This window comes from Sphaerodactylus townsendi, linkage group LG04 (assembly GCF_021028975.2).
Source record: "Sphaerodactylus townsendi isolate TG3544 linkage group LG04, MPM_Stown_v2.3, whole genome shotgun sequence".
In the NCBI taxonomy this organism is placed as follows: Eukaryota; Metazoa; Chordata; class Lepidosauria; order Squamata; family Sphaerodactylidae; genus Sphaerodactylus; species Sphaerodactylus townsendi.
This window is the reverse complement of record NC_059428.1, coordinates 23,631,643-23,654,905: the sequence shown is the minus strand read 5'-3', so window position 1 is coordinate 23,654,905 and position 23,263 is coordinate 23,631,643. Positions and strand designations below refer to the sequence as shown.

General features: G+C 42.7%; 1 protein-coding gene across 1 annotated transcript; it reads left to right on the top strand.

Moving 5' to 3' along the window:
• The first annotated feature begins 326 nt into the window (after positions 1-326).
• Positions 327-13,250, top strand: LOC125431541 (collagenase 3-like). Its single transcript, XM_048494427.1, has 10 exons — positions 327-463; positions 827-1,068; positions 2,607-2,755; positions 2,852-2,977; positions 4,717-4,878; positions 6,016-6,133; positions 6,907-7,040; positions 8,347-8,506; positions 10,677-10,780; positions 12,258-13,250. The coding sequence occupies exons 1-10, from the start codon at positions 338-340 to the stop codon at positions 12,356-12,358; spliced, it is 1,422 nt and encodes a 473-aa protein (XP_048350384.1). The 5' UTR covers positions 327-337; the 3' UTR covers positions 12,359-13,250.
• Positions 13,251-23,263: the final 10,013 nt, after the last annotated feature.

The window sequence follows — 23,263 nt, the reverse complement described above, 5'->3', positions numbered from 1 at the left end:
AGAGAGAACTTTAGGTATAAAAGGTCAAAGAGGTAACTGCAAAGTAATCACAATTGCTCTGGGATTCAACACTTCCCACTGTGGCCAGGAATATGCTGAACGCAATGTTTACTAAAAACATGGTTTTCAATCCAATAGTGGGATAGCAGATTCCCAAAACCATGCCTTCTTGTGGTGGGGAGAGGGAGGGAAAGAGCAGCGTAAGCATGTTTACTTTACAGTCACCAGGAAGTTGTAACTTGTCTCAGAGAGGTGAGTCACTCGTCCAGATCTATAAAAGTCAAACCATTTTATAGGCTAAACAATCAGAGTTGCCAAAGCTTTGAATCAATCCAGCATGATGCGCTCCATCTCTGCGGCTGCCTTTTTTCTCTTGCTTGGCTTCTCAACATGTTACAGGCTGCCTTTGTCAGATGAGGATGACAGTGATGAGTTCACACAGGGAGATTTTGCATTTGCAGAGGTACATCTTAGGTCTCTTGTATATATCCTTCCTTTCTGGCTTTTGCCTTTCTCCCACTTCTTCTGTTGACTTCCTTTCTACTGAAACTTATGGTCTTCAGGCACAGAGCGGCCTTTTTACTTGAAAAGTTGCCTCCACATTCTTGGAAATAATTATAATATCACCTTTTCCTCATTATTTTTCAGTATGTATTGAACTGTTTTATTGCATTGTTTGTATGCATTTTTCAGCTTGCATTGCACTCTCTTCAGATTTTGTAATCTGCCTTGAGTCTTAACAGAAAGGCAGGCTGTAAATGAAGTAACGCCACCATGTCGCAGCATTGCTTGTTGCAAAAAATTCTTCTTCTTTTCATTTCCCCAGCGCTACCTAAAGGCTCATTACAATCTCCAGTCCAATCCTTCGGGCCTACTGAAGAAGTCGGCCAATTCAATGGCATCCAAGCTTCGAGAAATGCAAGCATTTTTTGGACTGGAAGTGACAGGCAAGCTTGATGAAGAAACTTTTGAGCTTATGCAAGAACCAAGGTGTGGTGTCCCTGATGTGGGGGAATACAATTTTTTCCCTCGAAACGTGAAGTGGTCAAACAATAATTTAACATACAGGTAAACTGTTCAAAATCTTTGTCTTGGTGTATGTCCATACCATACCACCACCACCACAGACATGCAACACATTAGGCTGACTCATGATTCAGTATGTGCTCCTAAGTATATAAAAGAAACATGTCCTACGCAGTCTCTCAGTCTCTATGCAATAGCTTTGCAGATACCTTCCTTTATTAACTTACATATGTAATACAAATGGTTACCCAGAGAACTTTAGCTCTTCTAAGAACTTCTGAGTCAAGATCAAGCTCATGACATGTTGCTGTGCTTTGACATCATGTAAGCTCCTTTTGACAATTGTTTAATACTTGTGCTGTTTGTTTCACATGTTAACAAACTGTGTGTGGGGGGGGGGTTAAGCTGTGGCATTTGTAAGCTTTGTTTATTTTGAGGTTCTGCTACATCATAGAAGGTCAATCGAGTTGCTGAGTTTGTTTCATCTTGCCCTCATGATTTTCTTTTAATGCCTCAGTTGATGGGTTGGGATGGAGCAGAAGAGTTTTGTGGAACACGTGTCAGGATGACCCCCAGAGAAAAACAAAAATAAGGTGCTCAGTTCCCTGTTGCTGAGTCAACGGTCAGAATCCTTAATGGGGATTATGTGGGTTTATATCTAATACTGTGTCTTGCTCACATAGGATGGCAGCCGCCCAGTTTAAATGTGTACAAACTAAAAAGCAAATCATGACAAAGTCAATGAGAAATGACTTCTGAGAAGGAGTAAGTTGTTAGGCCAATTGAATCTGTAGGGCTCAAACACCTTTAACTTTTATGAACTGCATCCTTCACGTGTATGAGTGTAAAGTGCTGTCAAACCACAGCCAACTTATGGTGACCGCAGCAAGGGGATTTCAAGGCGAGTGGTTTGCTGTTGCCTTCTTCTACAGCATCTTCTTCAGTGCTCTCCTTTCTGAGTACTAGTGGCGTAGGAGGTTAAGAGCTCGTGTATCTAATCTGGAGGAACCAGGTTTGATTCCCAGCTCTGCCGCCTGAGCTGGGGAGGCTTAACTAGGGAATTCAAATTAGCCTGTACACTCACACACACGCCAGCTGGGTGACCTTGGGCTAGTCACAGCTTCGCGGAGCTCTCTCAGCCCCACCTACCTCATGGGGTGTTTGTTGTGAGGGGGGAAGGGCAAGGAGATTGTAAACCCCTTTGAGTCTCCTGCACAGAGAGAAAGGGGGGATATAAATCCAAACTCCTCCTCCTCCTCCTCCTCCTTCTTCTACTACTACTACTGACCCTGCTTAGCTTCCAAGATCTACTGAGACTGGGCTACACCATGCCAACTTCCCTTTCCTATATATTTTTTTAAATGGAGGAAGTTAAAATACTATAATTCTACAGTTCTTTAAAAAACACCTCATTTCATAATGGAAAAACCCCACCTCAATAATCGGAAGGTTCGTATTTGCTAAACTGAGCGTAAAGGAGGGTTCAGTACCTTGGGAGTTGGGGCCATTCTCATGGCGCCTGTAGAATTATTATCTGAGTCTACGAAGAATCAATCGAAAATGTGGCTTTTGTCTGTCAGGATTGTAAATTACACCCCAGATCTGACAAAGGCGGAAGTGGACAGAGCGTTCAGGAAAGCTTTCAAAGTGTGGTCTGACGTGACGCCCCTCAACTTCACCAGAATCCGCAGCGGGACTGCAGACATCATGATCTCCTTTGGAAGCAGAGGTAATTGAGAGAGAAAGGACTTCTCTGTGTTATCTCTCATGCTGCTTATCAGTTGAAATTACTAATAGCTTTTATTGATTTTTCCGATGCTTACAGAGCACGGTGACTTCTATCCCTTTGATGGACCTTCTGGACTGCTGGCTCACGCTTTTCCTCCAGGCCCCAAATTTGGAGGAGATGCTCATTTTGATGAGGATGAACTCTGGTCAACTGATTCTAAAGGTAATGTTTTTTTTAAAAACCTTTATACTGGGGACGTGCAGGCTGCTGTTTTTAAAAGGAACAGTCCTGGTAGACTTTCTACTGAAATAGAATTGTAGTCCAGTGCAAGAACTACTGTATCACCTGCTTTTACCACATTGCCTTCTACCTTTGCAATTGTTACTACATTATCTATAGTGCACCTTACCTTAGGCAGTTTGTTGTTCCTTTTGTCTTTTAATTCTGTATTGTCACATTGTTTATCGGTTGTCTCAGGTCTGATTGCATTGTTTTATATTCTGTAATTTGCCCTGAGTCTCAGTGAGGAAAAAGGGCTAAAAATGAATGAATGAATGAATCACATTCTGTAGATGTTAGAGCAGTGGTTCTCAACCTGTGGGTCGCAACCCCTTTGGGGGTCGAACGACCCTTTCACAGGGGTCACCTAAGACTCTCTACATCAGTGTTCTCCACCTGCAAAATTATTATTATTATTATTATTAATACAAAAACAGTTATACACAGCAAACAAGATCAATATGCTGGATTTTGTATTACATCACACGTCGGACACTTCCCAAGCATCTAGGACTGTGTGATGTATCGGCAAATAATGCGTACAGAGCCGAGTAGGGTGGCCTTTTGCAGCTGACATATGGTGATTTTGTCAGCGCCAATTGTTTTTAAGTGCCGTCCAAGGTCTTTAGGCACTGCACCCAGTGTGCCGATCACCACTGGGACCACCTTTACTGGTTTGTGCCAGAGTCTTTGTAGTTCAATCCTTAAATCCTCGTATCGTGTAAGTTTTTCCAGTTGCTTCTCATCAATTCTGCTGTCACCAGGAATTGCAACATCTACTTATTAAACTTGATAAACCGCCCACCCCAAAAGGGCTCTGGGCAGTGTACAGCAAACAACAACTAAAACAATAGTGCACAATAAATAATTAATAAATAATAAAAAATAGCAGCAATCTAATCTAATAAAGACGAAACTGATAAGACTAATGATGATGGCACCTGATCTCTAGGCTGGGAGGGGACAGACAATACCAGAAAGATAGGTAATGGATAAATGTTAGGGTTGGGGGTCACCACAACATGAGGGTCGTGGCATTAAGAAGGTTGAGAACCACTGTGTTAGAGGGACCAGGTTTAGCTAGCAAATTGTTTAGCCAGCAGATTTTATTTTTGTGCAGGAATAGATAATTCGTAACAATTTACATTAATAATTACACCAAGAGTAACTAACCAGGGTGTTTGATTATTGTTTGTCATTCATTACTTATAATTATCTGAACAAAACAAAAACTAACATCTCTGCCTTACCCAGGTAAGGCAAACTGAGGGTCTCCACTTTTGCAAACTGAGGGTTTCCACTTTTCTGGGTGGCTTATATCAGTGGTTCTCAACCTGGGCGTCGGGACCCCTTTGGGGATTGGCCTGTTGGTATTCATGTTTTCTTGGAAGTCAGTTCCATTTAGTTCAGTGGTGCAAAGGCATATATTGGATGGCAGCCTAAGTCTGACTTATTCCCATCGGTCCAAGTAAATCCTGGAATGTTAATCTTAGACAGCAGATAATAGTTCCTATTTCAGTGTACAGAGAACTGTGATGAATAATACTTTATGTTGTCATATTTTAACACATATTACAAAAAAAGAAGGCATTTGGTGGGGAAAAAACTAGGCTAACACAGTCATTGAATGTCAGGGATTTTTTTTTTTGCTTCATTAGCCATGTGAATGTGCTGTTTTCTAGGCTACAACCTGTTCCTTGTCGCTGCCCATGAATTGGGTCATTCCTTGGGACTTGAGCATTCCAGAGACCCAGGAGCTCTGATGTACCCTGTCTACACATACACAGGCAACACTGGCTTCATACTCCCAGATGATGATGTACAAGGCATCCAGACCCTCTATGGTATGTCTTTCTATCCTTTCCTTAGTTTTCATGAATATTCTATGGTAGAACTTGGGAGTAGCAAATTTCTCTGCATTTCCTCCTCAGCAGGATGATGATACAAGATAGCCATTGTAAGACCTTGTGTGTGTGTGCGTGTGAGTGTAATCATAGGTTTCATACATACTATGTATACATGTGTGTTCAGTGCCATCAAGTTGCTTCTGATTCATGGTGACCCTATGAATCAATGACCTCCAAAATGTCATATTGGCCCCTTCCGCACACGCAAAATAATGCATTTTCAAACCACTTTCACAACTGTTTGCAAGTGGATTTTGCTATTCCGCACAGCTTCAAAGAGCACTGAAAGCAGTTTGAAAGTGCATTATTCTGCATGTGCGGAATGAGCCAAAGTTAACAGCCTCACTCAAGTTTTGCAAACTGAGGGTCTCCACTTTTCTGGGTGGCTTATATCAGTGGTTCTCAACCTGGGCGTCGGGACCCCTTTGGGGATTGGACCCTTTCACAGGGGTCACCTAAGACTCTCTGCATCAGTGTTCTCCATCTGTAAAATGGATAAGTCTTAGGGTTGGGGGGGTCACCACAACATGAGGAACTGTATTAAAGGGTCGCAGCATTAGGAAGGTTGAGAACCACTGGCTTACATTGTTTGTCTTAGGGGTGCCAACTCCAGGTTGGGAAATTCTTGAAGAATTCCTGAAATGGAACTTGGAATGGAGCTTGGGCCCCTTCCACACACGCAAAATAATGTGTTTTCAAACCACTTTCACAACTGTTTGCAAGTGGATTTTGCCATTCTGCACAGCTTCAAAGAGCATTGAAAGCAGTTTGAAAGTGCATTATTCTGCATGTGTGGAATGAGCCTAAGAGAGGGAGGAGCTTGGGGAGGGGAGAGATTTCAGAGGGGTTACAATATGATAAAGTCCACCTTCCAAAGCAGCAATTTTCTCTAACAGAGCTGTCCTCTGTTGCCTGGAACTCAGTTGTAACTCCAGCAGATCTCCAGGACCCATCTGGGGTTGGCAAACCAATAAATGTCATTAAATATTTAAGAAACACATTAGGAATCCATGATTATATAGCTTTAACCTGCAAGAGGATATTTACAACGTATCTTGTCATTTACTGATCCAGGTAAAGGAGAATATGATCCGCATCCTGATCACCCCAAAACTCCTGAGAAATGTGATGCAAATTTGGCCCTTGATGCAATAACAGAACTTCGAGGTGAAACCCTGATATTCAAGGACAGGTGAGATGCAAATGAAGCGGGATTCTAAGCTGTATATATAGTTTGGGTTGTACCCAGTGGTCTGTGAACCCTGTGCCCCCACTCCCACAGTAGAGCCCGTGCCCCCTGAAATGCTGTTCCCATGATCTAGGGGACTGCTAAGAATAGAGCTATGGTGTTTTATAGTGGGAAAAGAGATCTCCAAAACACACACACAGAGACTGGTGGCAGAAGTGAACTAGTGAAAATCGATCTTAGGATCCAACCCTTCATAAAAAGACGATAAATTGTGAGGCTGAATTAAGAAATCCCCCATGATTTAAGACACCATGCAGAATGCTGGCAAGACTAACCCTCTTTCCCTGCTGCCTGCCTTAGAGCATAGGTGTCAAACTCACGGCCCCCCAGATGTTATGGACTACTGGCAGGGGATGATGGGAACTGTAGTTCATAACATCTGGAGGGGCGCGAGTTTGACACCTGCACCTTAGAGGGAAGGTGTATTAAGGTGTATTCAACTCAGCAGGTTCTGAGCTGTTCCAATCCCAGATATGATAGTCACTTCATAGACCACTTCATGCACGAGAATGTGTATTTTCGTGGTTCCATCTCAAGCAAGAATTATACTTGTCATTTGACTTCAGAATCCTCCGCCCCTAGGAAATGTATTTTTCTGTTTATTCGGAGAGTTAATTTGTGAAGCACTTTAAATGTGCTGTTTTCTTTTTAATGAGGACTGCTCAGCTAATCTTTGCCTTGGTTTTCACCAAAAAATGTTCCTCTTCCTATGATAGGTTCTTGTGGCGCCAACATCCTCAGATGGTTGAAACAGAATTGATACAAATTAAATCATTTTGGCCAGAAATGCCACCCAAGATCGATGCTGCCTATGAGCACCCTACCGATGACCATGTGCTGCTTTTTAGGGGTAAGTCTTCAAGAGGACTTAGATTTTAAATGTTTAATGGATTTCAAAAGGTGTCACTCAAGTTAGGATAGAGCTCCGTAATTGTTGTTGGCACTGGTTTACTGCAGCAGCAGGTGACACCCAGAATGGGGCCTTTGTTGTTCTTTTCTGCTCTCTGTAGAAATGTTTGTGTGTTGCTTCCAATTCATGGTGACTCTATGGCCGTTTCCGCACGGGCGGAATATGGCAGCCTGGGGACAGCAAAAACGCCATCCCCAGGCCGCCATTCGCACAGGCGACGCAGCTGCATCGCAGCCGCGCCGCTCTCGCACCGCCCAACCGGCGCCAAGCTGGCGTTTCCGGAGTGCGCTTCCCACCTTCCCAGCGTGTCCCACCTTTTGAAATCCATTAAACATTTAAAATCTAAGTCAAAAGTCTTAGGCCCCTTCCGCACACGCAAAATAATGCGTTTTCAAACCACTTTCACAACTGTTTGCAAGTGGATTTTGCCATTCTGCACAGCTTCAAAGAGCACTGAAAGCAGTTTGAAAGTGCCTTATTCTGTATGTGCGGAATGAGCCATTTGGCCCCTTCCGCACATGCAAAATAATGCACTTTCAATCCACTTCCACAATTGTTTGCAAGTAGGTTTTGTTGTTCCACACAGTAAAGCTGCAAAGTGGAAGTGGATTGAAAGTGCATTATTCTGCATGTGCAGAGGGAGCCATTGTCTCTAGGGCTGATTCCGCATGGGCCAAAAACAGCGGTGTGAAAATGGTGTGAAAATGGTGTAAAAAGGTTAAAACGGTGTAAAATAATTTATACTGTTTTCACACTTTTCACACCACTGTTTTTGGCCCATGCCGAATCAGCCTAGGATTGAGGTAGACTCAGCCAAAGGCCTTCTTTAATCAAAGTAGAATTTCTTAGGATGTCCTTCATCTCTGAAGAGAAGGAATATATTCCCTGTCCTTTCAGGAGTTTGCTTTGTTTAAGTTGGGTTTGGTTTCTTCAGGAAAGCAAAAGTGGATACATTAAAATGTTTTTGCTTTTCAGAATGCAGAGTTATGGACATGCCTTAATTTCTCTATTGAAAAGAGTGAGACTTAAACCTTCATGACATTGGATGTTAATGTTTTACTTCAAGTGTTTGCTTCACCCATTTCATCCTCACTTAATAACTGGGATAAATGGTTCTCAATATTATTTTAGAGAATGGGATCAGAGGTTGATCAGAGGTTGACATCGTATGGGATACTATGAGCATGTAGTTGAACTGTAGTTTTGAACCCACTTAGTCTAATATATGATTTATGTTTACTCTCAGGAAAGAAATTCTGGGCTCTGAAGGGATACGACATAGTAGAAGGCTATCCCAAAAAACTTTATGAATTGGGATTCCCAAGAACTGTGAAGACAATAGATGCAGCAGTCCATATCAGTGACACCGGCAAAACTCTCTTTTTCACTGGAGAAACATACTGGAGGTAATGCTGGAGATTCATGCGATAGAGCTGCTCTCTCAACGATCTAATCTGCTTCTCTCTTACTTGTTCTTGCTGACCTGAGAACCATAACAATAATATCTTTAAGTCATTTTTGTCTTTGGATTTGTAAATTTCTGAATTATTTGTATTTTTTATCCATGAGAAGCTTGCTGACAGCATAGATATGATTTCTGGATTTTCACTTAACAGAACCTGTTTCAATTCACATTTTCTCTGTCAGAATTATTATTATTATTGTAGATTTCACAGCTGCCAGATCTTTAGCTGGTTGTTGGCCTTCATTGTTGTTGGCCTCACCCAGCTGGTTGTTGGCCTCACCCAGAAGCCTAGGAAATTGTAATGTATCAGCGTAGTATTCGTGCGGATCCCAGCAGGGCTGCCTTCTGAATTTGACAGATGTTAATTTTGTCAATTCGAAGATGTTTCAAGTGCTGCCCTAGTGTTTTCGGGATGGCGCCCAGCGTGCCGATTACCTCTGGGACGACCTCAGCTGGTTTGTGACATAGACGCTGAAGCTCGATTTTCAAATCGCGCTATCTGGTGACCTTCTCGTGTTCTTTTTCAATGACCCTGCTGTCACCGGGGACTGCTATGTCGATGATGGTCACTTTCTTGTCCTCGATCACGGTGATGTCTGGTGTATTGTGTATTGTTGTTGTTGTTGTTGTTGTTAATTCTTATATACCACCCTCCCACGGAGGGCTCAGGGCAGTGTACAACAAAATAACAGATAGAGCACAGTTAAACAAATCAACAACCATAAATAAATAATATAGGCTCTATTCACATTAAAATACAAACCCTATTAAAAACAGCGTGTCAAAAATCAGTATACAGCAGATGGCATCCAACAGTTAAAAAAACCTTCCCAGGAGGGGAACAGCAGGGTCCATCGATGTTATGACGGAGGGGAGTGTCATTCAAGAATGACACTTGAAAATGAAATCCTAAATAGAATAAAGTCAACAGGCTTAGACGGGCGTGAGTCTGTTTGCACTGTGTGAGACCTCTTCCTCAACCTAGCCAACCTCACAGGCTTTGTGAAAAGATAAAATTGGGGAGGAAAGAGCCAAAACTGCTGCTCTGAGTTCAGTGGACAAATGGCAGGGCTAAATAGGTAATAATAAAACATGTGGGTCTGGGGCAAAGCTGTGGTAAAGCATCTGTTCTGCATGCAGAAAGGTCCAGGTTCAGTCCTTGACATCTCTGGTGAAAAGGATCACATAGCAGATGACATGACAGACCTACTAACATCCTGGAGAGCTGCCACCAGTCAAGGTAGATGATCCTGACCTCAACAGATCAAAGTCTGATCCAGTTTCAAGCACATTCATTAACTGTGAGGTTTACTTGTGGGTGAGATACACAGGAACACAAGAACGTGCCTTATACTGAGTCAGATTGTTGGTCTATCACGGTCAGAATTTTCTACTCAGATTGGTAGCTGTTCCCCAGGCTCTCAGGCAGCGGTCTTCCTATCACCTGCTTTCTGATCCTTTTTTCTGTTGATGCCAGGAATTGGAACTAGAACCTTCTGCATTCCAAACAGATGTGCTACATCTGAGCCATAGTCCCTCCCCCAAGGTGCAGAAAAAAGGAGAACAGTATGGATTTACACCCTGCTTTTCTCAACTGTAAAGAGTCTCAAAGCAGCTTACAATTCCTTTCCTTCCTCTGCTCACAACAGACACCTTGTGAGGTAGGGGGTTGAGAGAGGTCTAAGAGAACTGTGACTAGCCCATGGTCACCCAGCAGGCTTCACGTGGAGGAGGGGGGAATCAAACCTGGTTCTCCAGATTGGAGTCTACCTCTCTTAATGTGTTATTCCATTGTGTGTATGTATGTGACCACCAAATATGGACTTTTCTGTCCAGATTTTTGGGCTGATTATATATACACATTTTTTAAAAAAAACAAAAACAAACCAAAAACACTTGCTACAGGTGTTTTGATTTTCTGGCTTTATGATTCTTTAAAAAGCTCTGTTTCATTTATTACATTATTTATAGTCCACCTTTCTCACTGCAATTCCTGTTTCTGCTATTGGGTGCATGTGTGCATTGTAAGCATTTGTGTACTTCTTGGAACAGAATTGCTAACACGTATGCAGTGCAATTAAATACATTTTCTTTTTTCACCTTTCATGTAGGTATGATGAACAAAGTCAAGTTATGGACAAAGGCTATCCTAGAATCATAGAGGATGACTTTCCAGGGATTGGTAACCGAGTAGATGCAGCCTACCAGAAAAATGGTGTGTATTTTCAACTTGATTGTCTCCCATGGACACACTCCTAGAAGGAGAAGGGGATTAGATAGACTGGAGGAGGATAAGTCTATTAATGGCTATTAGCCATGTTTTAAAAAGTAAAACACCTAGGAAGCAAGCAGTTTTGAACCATCAGAGAGTGATTATGATTGCAGTCTTCGTCACATGTGACAAACATGCAAACTCCAGTGAACTCAGTGGGGATTACTTTTGAATCAAACATGTCTAGAAAAGGCTGCACAACTCCTTGAAAACCATGTTGCTTAAATTAGTTCCAACAAATTAGTTCCATCTTTACAATAACCATTTGATTGGAGCCAGTGTGTCTTTATAAAATCAGCATTAAGCAACTGCAGAGCTGAGAACAGAACTCAAGTTTTCTTGACTTCCTAATATAGCACTCATAGCCCAAAATTTTTTGCCCTATTCTTTCTGCCTGCTTTAAAAAATTGACTCCTGAATGTTTGCATCTAGTGCTATGCACCAAAATGTAATGTTTTTAAGAAGCAGAATTATAAAATACCAATATGTATACATGTTTGCTGGGCAGCATCTTGAAAAGATTATCGAAATGCAAGTCTATGTAACTTGTGAATCTACAAACTGAACCTAGGCCCTTTCCACACATGTCACTCAAAGCCATTTCAAAGGCATTTTTGATCTCAATGTTTACAATGAAGTTTGTTTGCACTACTCTTCTAACCTAGCCACCAGGTTTTTCCCCCCTTGCATGTGCTGAAGTGATGCTTCATAGTGTTGCTGATTCATTGATAACAAAAATGGTGTGTGGGTGGGGGGGGGGGGGACACACCAGAAATAATACATTTTAAGAGAAGGGCGAAGCCGTGAGGTGAGGGACTCAAAACATGGCAGAGCAACTGCCCAAATTTGTTGATCACACAGGGGGCATGGAAAACAGCCTGTAGTTTTGGTGGGAAAAACAAAACATTTCAATATGATCTCACTGTGAGGGAACCCAGTTTGGAAACGTTTCAGTGAAAAGCAACACTGTAGAAGTGTTTTCAGATGCAACAGAGAAAAAGTTATTTGGAAACATTTCTAGCACCCAAGGGGGTAAAAACATCACAGAACACTGCGGAGGAAATATTTTATTTCCAGGCTGGAAACATTGTAAATGGCATGTGTGGAAAGGCCATAACATCATTCATAATTTAGGTCGCACCTTCTGTTTATGTTGACTAGGAAAAGGAGGGAGTTGCCAAAAACCTCGCAGGTTGCCAAATATATGTCTAGTTCACCGCTTTTTGTAGGCTGAGTGAATTAGCGGCCATGCTGGACTGACTGCTCTAGTGCTTAGATCAACAAATCAGATTTTAAAGTGGATTCCCCCCTCAAAAAAAACCCCTCCCACCCAATATTATATTTTTCAAATATGAAATGAATACTATCAACACAAAATATATCACAGCAATTTCATCACAGTGGTCTTCTTTTCCCTCAGGTTATATATACTTTTTCAATGGAGCACTGCAGTTTGAATACAGCATCTGGAGTGAACGAATTGTTCGAATCATGAAAACCAACTCCATTTTCTACTGCTGATTGCATTCGGCCAGGTTCTGAATTGTGGAACACTGCCATCCTTAAAGAAGAGTACTGGGAGAATAGGATATTATCTTTTTTTAACAAAACAACAATCCAGAAGCTTGATTCTGTGAATAAGCTCTGGTAATTTGGCTATGTAATGTATACTGTATATGTGGGATTGTATAGTACTATGCACATCAGTCTGGAACTGAATTAAATTAAAAAAGGAAAGAATAAACATAAGCTTTTTTAAAAGGGGTATTACAGTATTTAAAAGTCAAAAGAAGTCAGTTTTCTTATCGAGTGCTAAAAGGGAGCAATTATCTCTCGGTGATAGTAGACCTCCAAGTTGTTGAAAGTTAGGCCAGGTTCACACATGCAAGAGAGTGTGGTGATAGGACTGGCTGAGATGGTATGATGGACTGTGCCACTAAAGATTATGGGAAGTGTGGAAATAAAACACTTTTAAAGAAAATGGGGCCTAACAGGCAATGGTGGTTTTCCAATTGAAAAGAGGTTTTAGCGTTGGGGGATATTCCAAAACATGATCTTCCACATTCATTCTGACCATTCTACCACTTCAGCACCTGCCACCTCATTCTGCTTATTGGGTATCAAGCTTCAAGCAGCCAATAGGAAGAAAAATGTATGCGAAGGCCTTAGTTATCTCAGCTGGAAACCAAATGCAGTGGCAAAGGCCCCCTCCGCACATGCAGAATAATGCACTTTCAATCCACTTTCACAACTGTTTGCAATTGGATATTGCTGTTCTGCACAGTAAAATCCAGCTGCAAAGTGCATTGATTGAAAGTGCATTATTCTGCATGTGCAGAAGGTACCAAAGTGTTGAGCATTTTCCTCTGTAAAGCATGTCTGTAGTTAAAGGGCCTTTCCCCACTCTCTTTGATCCCCCCCCGCTGCTCTCAGAGCCCGGCATCCCTGGCGCGCACCCAGGCATCCCCACGACCCCGCGCTCTGCGTGGGGTCATCAAAAGGCGCCGTTAAGAAGAGCGCCAGGGATGCCGCGCGCTGAGGGGGCGCGACAGCAGCAGCGTCGGGGCGGCTGTGCTGTCGCCGCCCCTGTCGTGGGGAGTGCCGGGGGACTAAGGTAAGTGGGGAAAGGCCCAAAGACTAAGGTATACCTCTTTTTTTTGCTGTCAAGTCACTGCTGACTTATAGCAACCCAGGTTTTCAAGGCAAGAGACACTCAGAAGCACAAAAATGGTTTAATATGATTTGACTGTTACTTTCACCCAAGGAATGTTGGGAAATTGAAGGGAAAATGATCTCGCCTGATCTCAGAAGCTAATCAGGATTGGTCATGGCTAGCATTTGGATATGAGATCTCCAAGGAATATCAGGGTCATAATGCAGAGGCAGGCAACGGCAAATTGCTCTCAACGTCTCTTGCCTTGAAAGCCATACAGGGTTGCCCTAAGTTAGTTGTTGTGACTTGATGGCAAAAAATATATAAAAATAAGGGAGGGAAAGTAGTAACCCAGCACTAACTCCAGTATATCAGTGTGTTGGAGGAGTTTGTGGGAATGGCAGTTTTAAAGATAAAACATTTTGGGCTAGTGATGTGCTCCGTAATCATTATTTGTTTTACAAAAAAAAAACAGAAACAAAAAACCACTCACTGTCATTTTATTGTGTTTTGCCCACCTTGTATTTATTTCAATATTGTCGGTGAATTGCCAGCACATAGCATATGTTGTAATGACTATATGTTTCTTTCTTTATGTATTTTTTTTGTAAAAACTTGTTAAATAAATCAAATAAAGACAGAGAAATGATGGGTCTGTTTTTCATGCTTTTTAAAGCTAACAAAGGAATTTAAGAATACAAATCCAAGTGTGGAGCTAAAAACTTAATGCTGTGTGTATCTTTGCTCCTACTTTTTAATTATTTTCTTCCACTCTATTTTCAAAAATGAAGAAATTGCCTCCTTTTACTCTCCCTTTCCATCCCTACCCATACCTTCTTACACAACACAGCTGAAAAGACCCAAGCCAGAAGCAACCTTACCCCACGTTTGACTCTCAACGGCTTGGATCTGCTACTGCTACTTGCTCAAGTGGGGCAAACTTGCTCAAGTGGGGCAAACTATCTCTCCAGAGGATAGTTTCACAATCAAAAGAATTTCTCTTCCTGCTCCGTTCCGCACAACTGAAATAAGACTTCGTGAGGATGCAAGAAAAGGTGTCTCGGGAAGACACTCAACACAGCCTTTTTCTCAAGATGTCCTCATAATGCCTTATTTCTGCTCAAGACATCTTTTAAAAAACGCTTCAAAGTGCACCTTTTCCCCCAAGCTGCCTGCGAGATGACTCCTGCCTGACTGTGTGAAATGCAGAGCTCAAGAGGCATCTTATTTTTCTCACCCAATCGCTTTGCCCTCTGGTCAGTTTTGCCCTCACCTTGCACCCAACATTTTCTATGCAGCTGAAATGGCAGAAGCCCTACACAGAAGTCCATGCCCACTGAGCCACATACCTTAGTGCTGGGCAGCTGCATGGTCACTGCATGGATGCACAGTGGCTAAATCCAGAAGCTGGTCCTTGTGGCAGGCCTCTATTCGACTGCCTGTGCCAGCATGGGGTGGTGGGATGTTTCAGGGTCATTCCTGAAGGCGAAGCTGATGTTAGTTGGCTCCAGAGGTGGGATCCAGTGGGTTCTCACAGGTTCCCGGGAGTAGGTTACTAATTATTTGTGTGTGCCGAGAGGGGGTTACTAATTGGTGATTTTGCCACGTGATTTTTGCCTTAGTTACGCCCCTCCTCTCAGCAGCAGCGCGCAGAACTTGAAGCAGTCTAGCAGGAGGTTCACTGGCATGTGTGGCAGCCTGCGCCTGCGTGCATTCGTTTCCCACCCAAGGACTGGCGCAGTAGCTGCGTCCTTGCCACAGCCCCGCCCAGGAATGCCCCACCCCCAGAATGCCCGGCCATGCCCCCGTTGTGCCCCGCCCAACCCCATTGGTGCTACGCCACAGTTTGAATCCCACCACCATGGGAACCTGTTACTAAAATGTTTGGATCCCACCACTGGTTGGCTCCCAGTGTAGTTTCAGGCCAGGAACACTTCCTCCCAGTGGAGCAGACTTACGCCACTGAAAAGTGCAACATAAGTCACTCTGGGCAATGGGCTTTTGCTGGGTAGTTCAGTTTCACCCTTTCTCCTCTAGTGCCCATACTTCCGATTGCCCCTTTGGAGGCAGTGTGGCAGCGCCATCTCCTGCTGCTGCTTTACCACCTTCTTTTGGATTAGACTGCTTGCCATGTAAATCAGTCATTAATAAAATCTGTTTTTCAGCAAAATTCTACTCTTCAGTGTTCATCAAAGTAGACCTTAGTGATACTCACGGAAGCCGATCAGTTTGAATCAGCGGCATCTTTGTGCATGAAAAGGTTCAGAAAAACCTGATACAAACCACTTCAGCAGGCATTTCTGGCTGCTCAACATGAACGGAATAGATTGAATGATCAGCTCACATCTGATTGCCACTTTTGAACAGGGTCGATTTCACTGAGTTTGTGGCCAGATTTGCCACGTCCTTGCCCGTGACTACCAACCCATCCACACAATCTCATAGGACAAAACTAGTACCCTTTTTCCTCGAATATAAGACATCCCCTGAGAATAAGACATAGTAGAGGTTTTGCTGAAGTGCTAAATATAAAACATCCCCCAAAAGTAAGACGTAGTGAAGTTTTTATTTGGAAACATGCCCGTCGAACAGAACACCAGAGCATGCAGCTGTGGAGTGGAAGAATAAGACATCCCCTGAAAATAAGACATAGCACATCTTTGGGAGCAAAAATTAATATAAGACACTGTCTTATTTTCGGGGAAACACGGTAGGTAGGAGCCAGGATAAGAAGGCCTCCAGTTCAGACAGAGCATCTTTCCAACCCATCCCCTACCTACATATTTGAAGAAAAATAATCTATGCATTATTTCAATCGTCAGTTGTATGTGAAAAAACTTTCAGAAACAACACTAGGTGGCACCTCTCCCTTGTTATTTGGTTGGTACTGGAATAAAAGGTCAGCTCTGAAAAGTTACTAGCAAGAACACAGCAACCAACCAAAGAATTAAGCCTCATGCAATATTTCACCGTTTCCTGCCAGAGAATGAGATTCACCGTTAGTAATACAGAAGCTGACACTCTTGATAATAAACCCAGTCAACCAGTGATTTAGGGGACTGCTGACACAGACTGAATCAGCGGTTCTTGCTATTACTTTTCTCTGCCAAGATATAATAAACAGGTTTCCCCACAGAAGGATGGGCACCGAGGTAGTTAAAATTGCTACGTAAGAAAGTCAAATGCTAACAAAAGCCAAAACAAACATTTAATTGTGCAACAGTTAAGTTGCCCCCCCTCCCCTTCAAAACAGCTCCATTCGTCTGTTGAAAAAAGAACTGAAGTTTGGTCACAGTGAGGCAGTACCATTCTGTCACCCTGTTGTTACCTTGTTGATTTAGGAGCTTGTGGAATTAAACACATGGACTGCTTTCTTTCAGGCCTAGCTACTGTCAAGTGGGTGTGGTGAGATGGTCAGACAAAGGCTCGATATAGCCTCAGCATAGTGTGCTATTAGTGATGGTGATATTAGTAGATGTTGCAGTGGTGACAACAAGCAGCGCTTTCTTGTCCAGGCCAGGTAGCAAGCCCAGTCTGGAATCTTTCCAGGGATTGGGCTCTATGTGAGTTATTCTGGCCAACTATCAGAGAAGCTTCTTTGCTCATCTAACTTTTGCTGATGACTCTCAGTTGATTTTTATGCAAATGCCATAGGAGATACAGCCCTTTCCTCACCCGGCTGCCAAAATAAGACACTGTGGCAGTAAACAGGACCTGAGGCTGGAGCCTAGAGTAGATGATGATGGGTTTTTTATGTGTGTGTTGAGAGTCAGTGTGGTGTGATAGTTAAGATGCTGGACTAGGTTCAGATCCCCACTCGTGCCATGGAATCTTGCTGGGTTACCTTGGGCCAGTCACACACTCTCAACCTTGGTCAAATCCCCACTTGAAATTTACACGCAGATCCAAACCTGTTCATTGTGAAACCGTGTCCTCTTCATCGGAGTTTCTCCCTCCCCACCGCAGCGAGCACACAGCAGACACACCCGGTTGCAGAACTCTTAGCAATCTCCACTACCAGGCGAGCTCGCTTTGCCGGTCTCCCCTGATTGGCTGGCGTGCCTTAATGGGGCGGGACCTTTTCCCACTGCGGAAACGTACATTGTAGGGGCATGATAAAAAAACCAGCGTGTAAAAGTTTAACGTTTAACTGTTTAATTGTGCAAACAGTTAATCGTTACCTGTGTAAACCATTAACGATTCAAAGTTACACGTTTCACTGTTTAACGTTTGCGTCCCCTTCTGCTGGCCAATCGCGAAAGCGGAAATGAAACCAAGAAAAGGCTGGTGCACATCACAGCGCTGATCGGTTGCCCAAATTCCGCATCACACTCCAGGGCGGGAAACGAGTCAGGGTTTCAACCCTTATCCCTTCCCTTGGATCAGCTCTGAACCATGTTAATGGGGTCAATGCCACTTGCAACCAGGTCCTACTGGAATGCGGATTAATGGGGAGAACGAGCGCCACAAACGGAATCTGCCACGCAAGCAATGGGGAGGTCGTCCCTCAAACCTGCTTAGTTTGCGTTCTGAAACCTGGCTAAGACGGTAGTGGGGATTTGACCCTTGACTTTGGCTGGTATTTGAATGGGGGACCTCCAGGGAATGACCAGCGTAGCAGGCAATGGCAAACCACCTCCTGACATCTCTTGCCTTGAAAACCATATGGGGTCACCATACATCAGCTGTGACTTGACAGAAAAAAAAGGTGTGTGTTGGTGACAGAGCTAGGCTCGCTTGAGCAGGTGAGAGGAAAAATCTGTCTTTTCATTTCTCATCCATGACTATGAAGAGAAAAACCCAGACGTCCATTGCTATTCCAGTAACTGAAGCAAAAGCAGAACAAACATCTCAACCAAATATATACTGCCACTTAATTTTAAAACAATTTCTCGTGGTTTGGTGTCATCTTTGAGGATGAAACGACAACTGAAAATGCTGTGTAGTCCTTTCATGAATGTGAATCTCAGCTTTTCTAGGAATAAACAGTTTCGTTTTTGTTCTGTAGACATCTCAGTTTTTGCTAGGAATGTAAATTTAAACTTTTCTGATCTGCTTGCTGAAATGCTTATTAGTAAAAAAAATTAACTTCATTGCTTTATTTACAGTTAGCAATGTGCCAGCCATTCATGCAATGGAGCTTTAAAGAATGCAAACTATAGGCATCTCCTCTCATATAGAAAAAAGGGAAAGGATTTTTCCCCTCTATCCTCTTCTTTCAATAGAAATTAGGAAATAAATATAATAGACTTTAGATGGGATGCCTTAAAGAAGAATGACTAGTTTTAAAGTGTTTCCCTTGACAAATAGGTGCTCTGGGTTTTTATGCAGCTAACAGTACACTGGGCCACCACTATAAAGTGTTCAAAGAAAATCCTGTTAACATAACAAACACTGTTATAAAACTGATGTTAGAGATACAAGGAAAGTGGGTACGAAGATTCATACTCAAGATTGCCTTGAATAACTGATAGACATCCTGTCGCCTAATGCATTCCTACAAAGTTATGATAATGCCAATGTGCTTGGATCAGAAATTGAAGGATAAGAACCATATATTGAGGTGCCAAAACATCCCCCAGACTCCAGAATAACCAGGTCAGCATTTGGGTTTGGGGTGCCATCTTGACCTGATCTGGCCATAGGTGGATTCACATGGGCACACCCCTGGATTGGACTGCTAGAGTCAGTTATGACTCGACAAGCCTTCTCTGAAATGATATGAGATAAATTTGTTCTTACAGCTTATGAAGTACAGATTTGTGGTTTCTAGAAGGATTGCTTGTTTTGAAGAAAAGATTTCAGAAATAGATTTCCACCAAAAAAAAAAAATCCTTTGAAGTCCCAGGAAGCAATTGCATCGTATGATGCTCATTAAAGGAAGTTGAATTTGCTAATGAACTGATATGCTCATCAAAGGAATTGGAATTTTACAGCTATTTTTTTGCCAAGTGACTAGTTTTGAGAAGATTTCCAAATGCAGCTTCTCATGACAAACTTTCTTTCATTATATCACTTCTTTGCTTGCCCGTACTGTCCTCAGATGCTTTTGAGAGAAGAAATGGGTGGTTACAAAATAACATTTTCTTTTTTAAAAAAAAAAAACTGTTTGGAAGAGACAATTTGAAAGGAAGTTTTCCATTACAAAACCTTTTTTCTCAAGAGTTTCAAAAACTGGTCGTATAGTGTCATTTCTCCATTCCTGTTTCCAGTGGCCAGATAAGCAAAATTCGTAGTGCTGTGATTCCCAATCTGGCCTACATATACCTTCAGGGTATGCGCCAGAATGTTTGGGAGTACACAAAAAATTACATAATGGGTTTGCTCATACAGGGGTACAATTTTAGGGAAATGGGTTGCTAAAGGGTACATGAGTGAAAAAAGGTTGGGAACCACTGGGGAAGAGAATCCTGAAGTGGGAGTGTCATGCCCCCACAGAGGCTTTTGTTATTTCCCCATTAAGATTCAGTTTCCCCATAATTCATTGTTAAGTCTTCTAAGAGGGGGTATTTTAGTTAGCCCCTGTCCCTTTGAGACATTTCCCAATAGGTAGTTTCCCTCTTTACTCAGCAATCCCCTGTTTTAGCTCTTGCGAGTCAGTCAGAGCGAGGTGCCAAGGGTAGCTGGAGACTGGAATATTCATGACATATTTGGTGGTCCATAGAGCACAAGTTAAGGTTAACAGCAATTAGGACCAGACAAGGACTGAAAGGACTAAAAGGAAGCAAGACACAGTGGACTTTCTTGAAAGCAGCCAAGAGAAGACACAGTCTACAGCTTCAAATCTGCTCAAGGCAAGCAAGTGCTGTAATTTAGATAGACCCAAGGGAGGAGTTAGGGTCTTAATTCTCTTAAGTAATAAACCTATTGTTGAACCGTTGAACCGGGCTTGTGTCTCCCCCACTCTGTCCTAGCCAAGTACAGGGCACCAAAAACAGATTCACTTGGGGGGCAGAACAGGGAGAATTTTGCAGGACATAAAGAATTTCCAGATTGGTTGTTCTCCCCACACACCGTCACCATTCTTCACATTTATCACCAACTCTCTTCTAGGGTGGAAAAATCATGGTGAGCATGTTAAGATTCCCAAATTGTCCCTCCTTGCCGATTCCTTGTGGGCCCCAACTTGTTATATAGTAACAGAGAACATATTTTATTTATTTATTAAATTAGTAAGCCTCCTCCCCCTAGGGGCTCAGAATATGCCCACCAAATTTGTCAGTAACCCCCCAAATTTCCTGTAAATTGCTTCAGTTGGATAATGCCTAAAGCGTTCTGTGGTTTACTTTTTTTCCAGTAACAACTACATCACGAAGATGGAAAGATGGGAGGGAAACAGATGGGTACAACACACCCATCTGAAATAACAGATGTTCCAACCCCCTGGCACCACTTGCCATAACATGCAAAGAGATTATAACAGTTTGCCAGCCAAGATCAAGAAGATCTTGGCATAAACTGTTGCCCCTCTGAATCTCAAATGTCATCCTTTGCAGTAAGGGCTTCTTGTTAGTATTTTGATCTATCTCCTTTAAGCCCACCACCTTGAGCAGTTTGAAGGCAGCTCCCCAGTGAAGAAGTGAATTTAATTTATTGTTTTTAAAGGAAACAAATGTGATTTTTTTTCTAAAAAAAAAAAAGCCAGAAGCTAGTTCTTCACCACTCCTTCTTGTATGCCTTCTCCAGACAAATTTCCATTTTTTTCAGGCTTATTCCTGATAATGGGAAAATTAAACTTCCACAGGAGGACAGGAAACTCCAGGATATCACTTCCTTGTTTTATAATTTGCTGTTTATATACTGGGTAGTATGTGGTGTAGTGGTTAAGAGAAGGGGACTCTAATCTGGCAAACTAGGTTTGATTTCCCACTCCTCCAGATGAAGTCTGCTGGGTGACCTTGGGCCAATCACCATTCTCTCAGAGGTCTCTCAGCCCACACAGAGGCAGGCAATGGCAACTCATTGCTTCTTTTCTTTTATGGCTGAAAGAAGGGGGGGTATTAAATGGACTTTTGGAAGCTTATAAGAACAATCCTAACCAGGTCAACTCAAATGTAAGCCCCATTTTATTCTGTGAGGCTTACTCACAGGAAGTGTTCTTAGGACTGCAGTCTACATCTTGTAATGTGCCATTTAATAAATATGGGGTGCTTGCATAACCCCCCTCCCCCCAACTTAATCCAAATTTCTCCCAAGGTCACACTGCCACCAAAACTTTGAGTGCATTATAAATTATGTATCAGGTCAGTCTGTAGATCATGGAGGACAGAACCAATACCATGAGTTGGATTTCATGTGTGATAGCCGAAGAGAAATTTAATACAGTTCAGTGTGACTTGATGGCACTTTCCACCACTGCAATATGCAATGTTCTATTGGTTCTATAGCCCCCCCCCCCCCATTGAAACTGGAACTAAGCTGCCTTTTCCATCTTGGTAGGGCCCTGATTCCATCCTGGGGCCTGCCTTCTCCTCCCCTCTCCTTTGGCCTGTAGACCGGGCGCCTGTGTGTGTGTTTTTACGCAACCTTTGTTGTTTAATCTGTATTTATTGTTATTAATTGCTGCTGAGTTTTAATGAGTTAAGATTTTATGTTATATTGATTTACTGTTCTGGAAACAGTCATGTTGTGAGCCGCCTCAAGCCCTTCAGGGATGAGGCGGCCTATAAATAAATAAATAAATAAATAAATAAATAAAGTCATGACTTCCAGGGTCAGCATGGTCCCTCCGAATGTCAGGGGATATCAAAATAGGACCTTTTTGTCACTGTGTATTGTGGCAAAGGGAGAGCCAGTGTGGTGTAGTGGTTAAGAGAAGGGGATTCTAATCTGGCAAACTAGGTTTGATTTCCCACTCCTCCAGATGAAGTCTGCTGGGTGACCTTGGGCCAATCACCATTCTCTCAGAGGTCTCTCAGCCCACCCAGAGGCAGGCAATGGCAAACCACCTCGAAATGTCTCTTGCCTTGAAAAGGGGTTGCCATAAGTCAGCTGTGACTTGATGGTACACACACACATTTCAGCAAGGAGGAGGAAAAATGGCATGGTATCGCCTGATGTCATCAGATCTTGGAAACTAAGCAGGAGCAGTACTTGAATGGGAGACCACCAAGAAAGACTCTGCAGGGAAGGTGATGGCAAACCACCTCTGTTTCTCATTTGCCTTGAAAGACCCTTGCTGGGGTTTCCATAAGTCACCACAGATTGACAGTACCTTGCGCACACATTTCAGCAAAGCCCCACACAGAAACATTATTGGTACAGCTTTAAATTCCGTTAATGTGGAGCAGTTTTAGATGTTTTGTGAAATACTGAAGAAAGATAGAAGTGATTTGAAATTTGCAACACACTGCACTGTTGCCAGACTGACCTGTGGTGGACCAAGGAACCCTTTTATTAATGAACAACAGTGGCACCTCTACCACCTCAGCCAACCTTGGGTGCTTTCCAGCACAGTGTCCCAACATGGGGGAGCCTATCTTTGGGCATTAGCTCAATATACCTACAAGGAAAAAGAACTTTGTCTGGACTTGTCTCCCTCCAAAGCAACTTGAATAAGATTCTCTCACACCCTTCCTGACAGGATTAAGTCTCCACAAAAGACTTTGCTCTGGAGAGAGTTTCCTGGACCGTATACCCCACTGAAGACAATAAATATATTAATGTGCTTACCTGCCCTGTATTGCACTAACCAAAGTTTCTTTCTCTGAGTAATACCTTGAACGACCACCTTACTTTGCACTGTCATTGTTTCACAGCTGTAATCTTTTCAG

Coding starts and splice junctions, on each gene's coding strand:
- LOC125431541 (XM_048494427.1), top strand. CDS start 338: ATGATGCGCTCCATCTCTGCGGCTGCCTTTTTTCTCTTGCTTGGCTTC. Junction 6,134..6,906: donor ACCCTGATATTCAAGGACAG/GTGAGATGCAAA, acceptor TTCCTATGATAG/GTTCTTGTGGCGCCAACATC. Junction 7,041..8,346: donor CCATGTGCTGCTTTTTAGGG/GTAAGTCTTCAA, acceptor GTTTACTCTCAG/GAAAGAAATTCTGGGCTCTG.